Source organism: Populus euphratica, unplaced genomic scaffold (assembly GCF_000495115.2).
Source record: "Populus euphratica unplaced genomic scaffold, PopEup_1.0 scaffold41.1, whole genome shotgun sequence".
In the NCBI taxonomy this organism is placed as follows: domain Eukaryota; kingdom Viridiplantae; phylum Streptophyta; class Magnoliopsida; order Malpighiales; family Salicaceae; genus Populus; species Populus euphratica.
Genome location: NW_011499868.1, coordinates 520,700 through 532,605, shown reverse-complemented (window position 1 = coordinate 532,605; position 11,906 = coordinate 520,700). Strand labels below are relative to the sequence as shown.

At 32.3% G+C, this 11,906-nt stretch overlaps 2 protein-coding genes across 3 annotated transcripts; one reads left to right on the top strand and one right to left on the bottom strand.

Annotated features, from left to right (window-relative positions):
• The first annotated feature begins 968 nt into the window (after positions 1-968).
• On the top strand, positions 969-4,464 carry LOC105126529 (Major facilitator superfamily protein). Its single transcript, XM_011027414.1, has 4 exons — positions 969-1,260; positions 2,477-3,100; positions 3,309-3,484; positions 3,783-4,464. Exons 1-4 carry the CDS (start codon positions 1,169-1,171, stop codon positions 4,379-4,381), a joined length of 1,491 nt encoding a protein of 496 aa, XP_011025716.1. The 5' UTR covers positions 969-1,168; the 3' UTR covers positions 4,382-4,464.
• A 3,061-nt stretch (positions 4,465-7,525) lies between these two features.
• On the bottom strand, positions 7,526-10,036 carry RCE1 (RUB1 conjugating enzyme 1). 2 transcript variants are annotated; one of them, XM_011027413.1, is made up of 6 exons: positions 9,868-10,036; positions 9,205-9,318; positions 8,450-8,558; positions 8,242-8,320; positions 8,038-8,154; positions 7,526-7,927 (listed from the first exon to the last, which is right to left on the bottom strand). In XM_011027413.1, exons 2-6 carry the CDS (start codon positions 9,311-9,313, stop codon positions 7,790-7,792), a joined length of 552 nt encoding a protein of 183 aa, XP_011025715.1. In that variant the 5' UTR covers positions 9,314-9,318; positions 9,868-10,036; the 3' UTR covers positions 7,526-7,789. The 2 variants fall into 2 exon arrangements, with proteins under 2 accessions (XP_011025715.1, XP_011025714.1); XM_011027412.1 differs by having other exon boundaries at positions 9,875-10,035.
• Positions 10,037-11,906: the final 1,870 nt, after the last annotated feature.

The window sequence follows — 11,906 nt, the reverse complement described above, 5'->3', positions numbered from 1 at the left end:
AAAAAAGTAAAAATTAAAAAATATATAATAAATTATTATCCTAAATATATTTTTAATCATTGAATTTAAATGAATTTAAACTAAAATACAAAAAAACCATTTACAAAGAGATTCTAAATACTTAGACCTAGCCTGTAAAAAAAAAGATTAAGTTTATGCATGTTTCTAATTTTTTTCTTCTTAAGATGCATCAATATCTTTTTTTTTTTTAAAATCTTCTTAAGATGCATCAATATCTTTTTTTAAAAAAACAAACAAACAATATAATATATTATTTACAATGATAAATAATGCATATATCGCATGCTGATATAATCATCAACCATAGGTGTTCAATGAACTTGGTTATAACTTTTTAATTTTCATTAATAATATTTTATAAGTATCACTATATTAATTTAACTATATCCTCTAGTATTTTGTTATTTCATCTCACAATTAAAAAAAAAATGGTTTGAAACCATACAAGTAAAAAGTCATTGTACACTAGCAATGAAAGCAATTATACACATTTCTTGTTTCTTAGATTAAGACTTTGCATGCATGCATGTGAATGAGCAATGGTCTGTAAGAACCGCTAGGTATAAATAGCTCTCCCATCAATGCATATATCTAGTACTAATATGGCATCGTTACTACAAGTATTCTTAACTAAACAATAACATGTTACATGGATAGAAACATTGTACCAATTAATTTGATTTTTCTCTTTTTTACAATTTCTCGAAAGCTAAATTTGCATAATATTGATTGGATTATAATTAGTGATATTCACTTACTTAATATCTGAAATACCCATTCGATCATGCATGATTTTGTTTTGAAAAATAAAGGTTAACATTACTCTTTTCCAACACACACAGGAAACCTCCGATATTTAAAACAAACAGTACGATAAAACGTTGGCAAGTATGTGTCATCAGTTTTTATGTAATATTTGTATCTGGTGACATGTTTGAGTCATCTGTCTGAAGAAGATTTGAATATTCCATTTATACCTTATCGATTTTTTGTCCGAAGTATAAATATTGGCTTTAGCTGGCTCTTATAGGCTGTAAAGAAAAGGGAAGTTTGTTAACTGGGGTCCAAGATCCGCCATAGTTGCTAACGATTTATTACTCTTCCTCTTTTATAGGAAGTCAACGGCTCTATCGAGGTTTCTTGATTGATGGGCCTTAAACAGACCCATCACAGATTTGGTTCTTCTTCCCTTCGAGCGCCATTCAAGTCTTTGATTCCCAGAACTATTGATCCCATGAAGTAAGTTTTTTTTTTTTTAACTGCTGATTGGTTTTCATCAAGAAATCTAATCTTGCTTTTTGTGGTTTCGTTTTTTTAGTTTTATTTCTGGTTTAGTGATTGTTTTATTCATAGTCAATGTTGATTACAGTTATTGCTTTTTCTTGATATTTAGAAAGAATTTAATGGGGTTTTGTTAGGACTCTTTAGAGATTAGAGAGCAGGTCTGGTCATTGGTCAAACGATGCATGGTAGCAATTTTGTTTGCTAATTTCATCAAAGGCTTAGTTTTGTTATTCTTATCTGATGAAATAGGTTTCGTACATGGATAGTGTGATGTGGATTCAATATTGAGACATATGGTTGCCGTTTTGTGAATGGTTTTCAGAAAGCGTGGAAGTTCAACTGTCCTTTTCTTAGATAGTGAGGTGCCTATTTTGTATGTAAATTGTTGTTATTAATCCCTTGTTTAATTTGTTACTAACCAGCAGTTAGTAACAATTTTCCCTAGTGTTTTCCGACGTTTAGGTTTTGAATTGCTTATTTAAAGACGCTTGTCGTTGTTGGTGTACCTGCTTCTCAAACATTTGTGGTTGTAGAGAATTGTTGTTCACTATGAATGCATCCTGCTTGTCTCTTTCTGATTTTGATTTAGGCGTCGAGGTTAATCACAACTCCTCCGCAAACTGGGATTCATTCTATGTTATTACCAGGTTGCTTATCCTTGGTTGACTCTTAGCATCGTGCTGTGTATCATTTTTTGGGTGTACTTGCAGGAGGAGGAGATTGTAGGAAAATTTCAAATTTTCTGTTGATGCATTGAGGATGTGTTTCTATTTATAATTGTTGAGCCCGTCATTTAGCAAGCTCAGTCCTGTGGTTTAAATTTCAAAACCATTTAGATTACAGATTTTAAATGAATTCAATACCATTAGATGAGTACTCGTCAAAGAAGTTAGAATTATAGATTGTAAATGAGTTCAATGCCTGTCCCACATGTTACTCAACTTAGATTCAGTATGATCTCTGGGGTGACTATACATCATATGATGGATTGTCGATTGTATAGTAGGCTTGCATGTTCTCATAGATATTATTGCTAGTATCTTCCTATGCCTGAAGCATAACCTCTTAGAATGTCATTTTTTATATTCAATCGAATGTCCTTTTGGAAAAGTTTTACTCAAGTGTATTGATTCTATCTTTTGTATTCTGGCAATATGTTTGCTTTTCACAGAGGAAGAAAGATTTTGGGGGTTTCTCTTTCTATCTTTCTTATAAACATGGCTGCTATAATGGAGCGTGCTGATGAAAATCTCCTTCCTGCTGTTTATAAAGAAGTTAGTGAAGCTTTTAATGCTGGACCATCTGATCTGGGGTATCTTACTTTCATAAGGAACTTTGTGCAGGGACTGTCATCACCATTGGCAGGTATTTTAGTAATAAACCATGCCCGTCCCACAGTTCTTGCAATGGGAACTTTGTGTTGGGCCTTATCAACTGCTGCAGTGGGTGCAAGCCAGCATTTCTCGCAAGCTGCATTCTGGAGAGCAGTAAATGGCTTTGGGCTGGCAATTGTAATACCAGCATTGCAATCTTTCATTGCCGATAGCTATAAGGATGGCGTGAGGGGTACTGGATTTGGATTGCTAAGCTTTATTGGTAACTTGGGTGGTATAGGCGGTGGTGTTCTGGCAACAGTTATGGCTGGTCAGCAGTATTGGGGTGTACAAGGATGGCGTTTTGCCTTCATCATGATGGCATCATTGAGTTTACTAATAGGGTTACTTGTTTTCTTATTTGTGGTTGATCCAAGGAAAACAATTGGTGTCAACCGTGACATCAGTGAGAATTTTGAAAGGTGCCTATCACTTTCCTGAGACTATTTAGTTTCTTCACATGCTTTGCTTATCTTAATTTACATTTAATCAAAATTTCATTTCAACTTAAAAATAAAAGTACAGCCTGTTGTAATTGAACCTTATTTCAATTTTCTGTGTAAATAGGTGATGGGGAAGTCAATGTCTCTGATTCTTTTGGTTTGGTAATTCAGCTTCTTTTTGCTGCAGAGATGAACTGGTAGAAAAGGGAAATTCTCATGAATTATCAATTTGGACAGAGTCCTGGACAGCAACAAAAGCTGTTATGAAAGTGAAAACATTTCAGATAATTGTCCTGCAGGGCATTGTTGGTTCCCTGCCATGGACTGCAATGGTGTTTTTTACTATGTGGTTTGAACTGATTGGTAAGTACATTCCAATTTTATTTCACTCCAAACTGTATTTTCATCAGAAATACATTGAAATTGCTGATGATATGCTACCATTGCATCATTCATCAAAATTGAGTGCCATGATGAACACCTGTTTCGTTATGCAATGAGGGAGCCAATTGCTATCACTGTATTATCGCTCCTCCTTTCATTTAGTTTTGAAATGTTGTAGGGAATCTCTTGCAATAGGATAATTACTCCAGAACATTCAATAATAACAGATTGGCTGTTTCCCATTGTCTCATTATAATGCCATGGTCTCAACTTTCAGGTTTTAATCATAACAAAACAGCAGCTCTCCTAAGTTTCTTTGCTGTTGGGTGTTCATTGGGGTCCCTCCTTGGTGGCATAATAGCTGATCGGATGTCACATATTTACCCTCACTCTGGCCGTATCATGTGTGCCCAGTTTAGTGCTTTCATGGGCATCCCATTCTCTTGGTTTCTCCTCAACGTGATTCCACAATCAGTAAGCAGCTATTTCACCTTTGCTGTTACCCTTTTCATGATGGGCCTAACAATCAGCTGGAATGGTACTGCTGTTAATGCCCCAATATTCGCTGAGGTGGTGCCTGTAAAACACCGGACTATGATTTATGCATATGATCGTGCTTTTGAAGGATCGTTCTCTTCTTTTGCGGCTCCACTGGTCGGAATCCTTTCAGAGCAGATGTTCGGTTATGATTCAAAGTCTGTTGATCCAATTAAAGGTTCTGTACGAGAAGCTTCTGCACTGTCTAAAGGGCTTCTTTCGATGATGGCAATTCCATTTGGTTTGTGTTGCTTGTTTTACACCCCATTGTATATATTTTTTAGGCAAGACCGTGAAAATGCAAGAATGGCGGGTTCAAAAGCATTAGAGATCATGTAAGAAGCCTTTTCAGAATTTCCACCATGCAACATTTTTTTCATGAAGCGTTTTTTTCGAGGATTCATAATTCTGTGCATTTCACTTGAAGCGTATCGACATGGCTTTTGACTGCAGCACGTAGTTGGCTGTGTGCTGGTCGTTGTATGACCAATTTTCTTGATTATCGAACTTTTTTGAGCTCCAACTACATGGGTGTCCCGTGGCGCCAATTGTTTTTACCATTGTAAATAAGGAAAGCCAAGGCAACGCAAGCATCCTTAACAGGGAAAAAAAAAAAACCCAACCCGATAGCTGGTCATTGACTTTGATCGAGTCAATAAACTAGCATAGTTTTGATATAGGAAATAAAAAATAAAAAAATTAGCAATTTAAAAAGAAAAGAAAAAGTGACAACTGGCTCATTGACTTTATTCAAGTCAATAAACTAGCATAGTTTTGATATAGGAATTAAAAAATGAAAAAAATAGCAAGTGAAAAAAATGGAAACAGATAAATGGGTAATTGATTTTATTCGTGTCAATAAACCAGCATAATTTTGATATAGAAATTAAAAAATGAAAAAAATCCTAAATCTATCTACGTTTATGTGAAATTCATGACTTCACATCAAGATATCCTAGTTAGAAACAAATTGAAAGTTCCAATATATATTGAAATGTGAAACTTAAAAAGGAATAATAAAAAAAATTCAAGTTGTGTAAACCTATTAATCACATGAATATGAGCATATGATTAAGATAATTCAACAAAAAGAAATAAAAAAAACATGAAGATCAATTTTTAATAAATTAAAGATTAAAAAATGAAATTATTTTTTTTCATGAAAAACCTAACAATAGATTGAAGTCAACCCTTGTTAATATTTAAACCCCATTGAAGGTAAATCCAAAAAATAATGAAGGTTAATTTTTTTTTTTTTAAAAAAAAAGCAATGCAAAAAAGAAGCAAAACAAAAGAAAGTCAATAAAAAGAAAGCAAATAAAAATTGACTAAAATAAATCAAAATGAAATGTTGAGTACGGATGACAATAAGTACCTATGTATTTGATTTTTTAATATTTATACCCTACATGTTACCAATAGATAAAAAATATAAATATTCATAAATTAACTAATATTTAAATTTGAAGCATGTGTGTGTGAAATTATTAAAATATAAAATAGTGTGTGTGTTTTATATCAATATCAAAATGTATATACATCGCATTGTAATAAAACAAAATCAAGATGTTCTCCAATATATTTGTATAATATAAACATAGAGTATGTTTTAATTATATTTATACGTTATTTATTACTCATCCATTAGGTAAGATAATCATTTGAAAAATACCAAATTATTCAGGGCAGGTTGAGGTGATATCTATTAGGTTCAGATTAAATTATAATTTATAATATTGGAGGATAAAATTAAAAATAAAATAGAATTATAAAAATGCTAAAAATAAAATATATAATAATTACAAAAACAAGGACTAAATTTAAAATAAAAACAAATAAAATTAAATGGTTAAGGATGAAATTGAAAAAAAAAATTAATCAAAAATAAAAACAAATAAAATTAAATGGTTAGGGATGAAATTGAAAAAAAAAACTAATCGATAAAAGATTAAAAAAATAAATAAAAAACAAAATAATGAGGTCCAAATTTAAAATGAAAACTAAATAATAAGGAAAAAATAAGAAACCAAAATTAATCGACAAAAAATTAAAAAAAATAGATGAAAGTTGAAAGAATAATGACCACATTTTATTTATAAAACAAATGAAAAGAAACTTGTGTACCTTGTCTAAGAGAAGAGAGAGAGGGGGGGAGGAGGAGAAAAAAGTTTATAGGGCTCCATTCGTTTGTCACTGTCATATACACCACTTTCTGAAAGATTTCAACACACCACTTCAAACGCTGCCACAAAAGGTGGTGTTTGAGTGAGGAGGAGCTTGCATGTGCTGCCCAAAAGGGTATGGGTTCCTCTCACTGCATCTCACTGCATGCAACAATAATTTTTTTAACAAAAGGGTATGGGTTCCTCTCACTGCATGCAACAATAATTTTTTTTAAATATATTTTGTATGTTAAAATATCTAATTGCCCAAATTGACAATTACAGAAAAGCTAGAGAAAATGACAAAAACAACCCTGGACCTAAGTAAAAGAAAAACAAAAAGGCAAGGGTATTTAAGTAACTCTAATGTTAATAAAATTTAATAAAAAACCTCCTTGCCCCTAGGTTATATTTTTTTTTGTTTTTAAAGGGTGGATTAATCGTTTAGCTGTTCAATAAAAATATAAAAATATCAATTTATCTCTAAATAAATAAACTGGTAATGTCAGTTGAACCCATAAAAAGATTATTTTGCCCACAAACCCAGCCCTTTCCTTACAAATGTAAAGGGCAAAATCATCAGTAATAATCTCCTACAGAGGACTGAGCCTTGCTCCATGGTGAAAGATGGATGGAGTTTATTATTATTATTATTATTATTAATGATAACTGCTTTTCATAACTAAGCTTGTGTTCTCAATGTTTTGTGTGATTTGATGCTATCTATTTAGGTACAATATACACCATTCACCGAAGTATTACTCCTCTGTTAGGAAACGGAAGAAATGATACATTTGGATGAGTTTGGCGCGCTCGCATGCACCACCCCTGATCATCAAGGCTGTTCTAAGTTGCTGATGAACACCAACTTGATCATCCATCTGTGTTTGAATTGCGAACGTCCAAATTGAGGCGTCAGCTTGTTGATTAGCCACGACACATGGGAAAAGAGAGGTAAAGCTATCCAATTAGGTGTGCACGAACCCGAAGTTGATGGTTACATAATGATTCCAAAGGAGCCATGGAGATTGGCCTGAGCTTCCAGCAAAGTGCAAACATGTGGCCTTCCAAACCCACGCAAATGCATTTAAGACTGCATCAACGACAGGTAAAGCAAGTCCAAACATCTCCTTGAATAATCCAAGGAAGCCACCCTCGATTGGATTTTACAAAGATTACCAGATATGAACGGGCGAGAAGTATTTCCATAACCAGATACGGCAGTGAAATAATACAATGAGAGGTCCGATAATTCACGCTTGAGCGCCAACGTGCGCATGGAGACCGAGACAGAACGTTAATTCCCTAAGCCATGCGCAAATTCTTGTCTAACCTCGCTCCACATTGAAATAAATAAAATAACAAGTCGACATACAAATTGCATCCAAGAGTTACGATAGCATACAAATTGCATACAGATTAGGTTTGTGTTTTCAGTTGCATGGTATTCTAGGAACTAAGGCCCCCAGCTCCACCCAGAGAATCAAAAAGGATAACAACATAATTTGAAGATAAATTTTACAATCACGGGCATTCAAGCATTGATAACACATTTGAATTGGCACTATGTACCACCAAATAGAACCTAAATACACCGTGGAAAGAAGGATTGCCCCACATACCCGCCAGTCATAGCCCTTCTCACATTAGATTCAAACATCTTTGGGTTGTCCCTCAACACTGCTGCAGCATCATGATTAAGGGGATCCTCGTAATTTGGTTCCTGAAAGCACAATATTAAATGAAGTAAACAGAATAGATGTAAAGAGGTCAGAGATACCAAATGCCAACAAAATCAGGATGAACTTGATAGTTGAACACACAAAATAATACCGTGAAGAGATGATATAATCCATAAATGATGGTGTTTATATTGAGGACAGGTTTCCAATCTTCTCGCAAGATATTGAGACAGACATTTCCTTCCAAATCGATGTTTGGATGGTAGACCTGCAAGTTGAACAAACAATGTATAAAGACAATCTTAATCCATTAAAACATTAATTAATTTAGAAAAGCAATGTCTTTATAAAATACCTTGGTTTTGCATTTAACTTTTGGTGCTTCGTGTGGGTAGATCGGGGAAACTTGGAAAGAGAACAAAAATGTTCCACCTCTTCAAACACGAATGAGAGTATTAAGTAAAATAATCATTTCTAGAAAGAAATGATACAGTTTTTCAGATCATATAACAAAGAAACTTATGAAATACAGAGACTACTAAACTTTAGGGAAAGTTCATTACAAATAATATCCTTCATCTGGCCGGATAGAAACCTCAAAGCTCATAAGGTCATCCTTGCCATTGGGGAACGTCATGGTGCATGATTTAGGTAAGTTCAGCTCAGAAATATCTGCAACATGCGATGTAATGGAGGAAATGAGTGAGAATGTCAATAAGATAGCACCACATAAGAAATGATCTCAACTTCCAAGATTATCTATTTTATATAGTGTTCCTGAAGCAGACAATTACAACCAACTTAAATAAGAAAAGTTTGTTTTATAAACTGTTCAGGATCAAGTTTGTTACTAAAACAAATTCATGTATAGTTTGATCTGCAGAAATCTGTTGTTGATCTATCCCAGTTACTTGATATCACATCAAGTAAAAGGGTCCAGCGGGAGGTGCAGGAAGATTGAACGCAAGATCAAATAATATGCTATGTGTGCGGGATTCTTTGAGCCAATGAGTTGCTTGAAACATTACAACAGAACTTGCAACTTTGAATTCAACACACACCTCTTTCTTAGCCCAAGAAGAGAAACAAAAATCTTTTCATCCAAGAGAAATCACCCAACTAATTAATCTTCCTCTCCTTGTACATATCAAAGTTAAAAAAAATTATTATGACATTGCTAACTTGGGTTGAGAAACATTTTTAAGAACTAACATGTAAACACTACAATAAGGCACGTATTCATCATCAAAAACTTAAACGAGATTAATTAAAACAGAGCAAAACAAAACCGTGCAATTACTAACTACAAGGGGCAAACCTTTATGAAGACGCAATTCTCCAGCACTTTGCTTCTTGATCGGCACGCCACCATTAGCATTTTCAGCAAGTTCTCTCTGCTTTTCCTTCACTTTAAATAGCCGAATCATAGCTCCTGTCATAGAAAAAGAACAGCACTAATCAGCCATCAAATCTCTTTAGGTTTTCACAAAGATCACGTGTATCAAAATAATCTACTCACCGTAACAACAGAAATCTAAATCGCACACAAAACTACTAACCAATCAATCAGGAAACAAAAAAGAAGACAAATACCCAGTTAAATACACAAAGGATTTGCTCTAACCTCAAAAGGACCCTTCAAAAACATCAAGAAGACGTGATTCTCTAGAGTCATTCACTAACTCAAAAAATGGATATCCATTGCTTTCAAGTTAAAAAGGACAATTTTTTTAAAACTAGATCGCAATCTTTTATATTCGAGTAAAAAATCATCAAAGAAATGAAACGAAAATAAAGGGTTCCACAGCAATAACTAAAAAGCCCAAAAAAGATCCAAACTTTAAAACGTGAAACCACACGCAAATAAATCTGAATGATAACAACAACAAAATACCAGCTCAAAACCCAGAAATCAAAATGCCTAAATCGATGAAAGCGAGAAACCAAAATCTAAAATGAGAGAGATAGACATGTATCTTACAAGGTACCTTATCTGTTCGAGAAAAATCCACAGAGAGAAAGAGAGGAGTAAGTTTTTTTGATTGATTTGCGAGTAAGCCTTTTTATAAAACGAGGGGAAAGGGGAATTCTCTGTTGCACAGTGCACACAGATTTGGCTTTGCAAATTATTTACGAGTAATGAAGGCGGGACCCACCCCCTCTGGCTGGCCCTATGGTTCGTTCTCCTCATAGTCTGCTGCAAATGCACAAAGAAAAGGACAAACTTGCCCAAAGTCCTCTAACTCTATAAAGTATTTCGACTAAGTTCTTTAGTTTTGAATTTATGCAATTCAACCCCCAATTTGCTTCACCCGTCAAAATCATTAATAAAATTAGAGATTTGTATGTATTTTTTCACATGTAAATATTTATTTGGTTTTAAATATCACAATTATCAATGGTAATTTACTTATAAAAATTAAATCATTAACACAATATTTTTGTGAGTCATTTGAAACCATATTAATATATTTAAAAAAATAATTGCTACCATCTCTCTTAAGTTCGAAGCCAAGATAGTATAATATAAAGATAGATTAAAGCATTATTTTGTTCCCCAAATCAAATGATGAAGGTAAGTGTATTTTACAAAAATAATTTTGTAAGCAACATTAAATGTGTACAGAAATTTTTAGGTCTTATAGGTGTCATTTGTAAGCATGAATGCACAACAACTTACATAAAATTAAATGTGTACAGAAATTTTTAGGTCTTGTAGGTGTCATTTGTAAGCATGAATGCAACTTACATAAGAAATTAAAACTTGTTATTTTTTATTTGGAAAGGGGATAATGTTAATTAAAATATGACAGTCTTAGAATAATATTGTTTAATCTTGAAGTTCAAAGACTTAATTGAAAAATGTATGCATAGTTGGGAGCTGGCTTGTAATTTTTCCAAACCAGAGCCTGCGGCCCACTGTAGTGTAGTCGCAAGTCATATGTGGATAAGTGAAGGAGATATGGAGTAGATTGCTTATTTGCTACGCTGCTATGGAATATTTTTGTATTTATAATCTTTTTGACTATCTTTTGTTTTTGTACAGAAAAAAAATGATAGTTTTTTTTTCTATAATGATTGTACAAAATTGTTTATAATAAATTCTATAAATTTAAAATTAATTTTGTTGGAGTATTATATAATTTTTATCTTTTAACTTTTTTTTTTAGAAAACAATGAACAATGTAATTATAATTATTTTTTAAATATTTTTTTATGCTAGAATGTTTGTCAATAATTTGTTTATTTTTTTAAATTATTTTTGATATTAACACATTAAAATAATTTGAAAATACTAAAAAAATATTAATTTAAATTAAATAAAAAAAATATTTTTAAAAAAAAACATTTTATAAATACAAAAACAAACAAGTATAAGTTTATTAATATTAGCTACATTAAAGATTCAATGCTCAAAATCTAGGGACTTGAAAGCTCTAGTGTAAATTGCTTAATCCTCGTAAATCAAAAGTATTAAATGTGTAAAGTTGTTTCAATTTACTAAAATGAGTTTTATCTCTCAAAAACAAAATTCCTAAGATGTTATTTCAAGTTTATTAGATGGATTTTCTTTCCCATGCATCGGACTTTTCCTGAGCCTTAGCGCTTCTAATTTTTTGGACCATGCCTTGTTTGGATGGAAATAGATCGATAAATATTGGTTTTAAAAAAGTTATATTTATAGTATGATTGGTATTATAATAGCTTTTATACATGTAGTTTAAAAACATAAATTTAAAAAAATTACTTTTAATTATTATTAGTTTAATTTTATAGGTGTTTGATTACACTATTTTTAAATAGTTGTTGAATAAAAAAGTAATTCTCGTAAATTTAATTAAAATTATTGTTAAAAGTGCTATTGATAATGAAACAACTAACAAAAATAAATTTAACAATTTTATAATTTCAAATTAGATTATAATGTATACTATTATTAATATTAATATGTCATAAATACACCGATACAACATTGAGGTCATATTCGGAGAGGAGCACGAAGCACGCTTGATGGAGACG

Coding starts and splice junctions, on each gene's coding strand:
- LOC105126529 (XM_011027414.1), top strand. CDS start 1,169: ATGGGCCTTAAACAGACCCATCACAGATTTGGTTCTTCTTCCCTTCGA. Junction 3,101..3,308: donor ATCAGTGAGAATTTTGAAAG/GTGCCTATCACT, acceptor TTTTTGCTGCAG/AGATGAACTGGTAGAAAAGG. Junction 3,485..3,782: donor TATGTGGTTTGAACTGATTG/GTAAGTACATTC, acceptor CTCAACTTTCAG/GTTTTAATCATAACAAAACA.
- RCE1 (XM_011027413.1), bottom strand. CDS start 9,313: ATGATTCGGCTATTTAAAGTGAAGGAAAAGCAGAGAGAACTTGCTGAA. Junction 8,321..8,449: donor CCAGATGAAGGATATTATTT/GTAATGAACTTT, acceptor TCGTGTTTGAAG/AGGTGGAACATTTTTGTTCT. Junction 8,155..8,241: donor AAGTTAAATGCAAAACCAAG/GTATTTTATAAA, acceptor TTCAACTTGCAG/GTCTACCATCCAAACATCGA.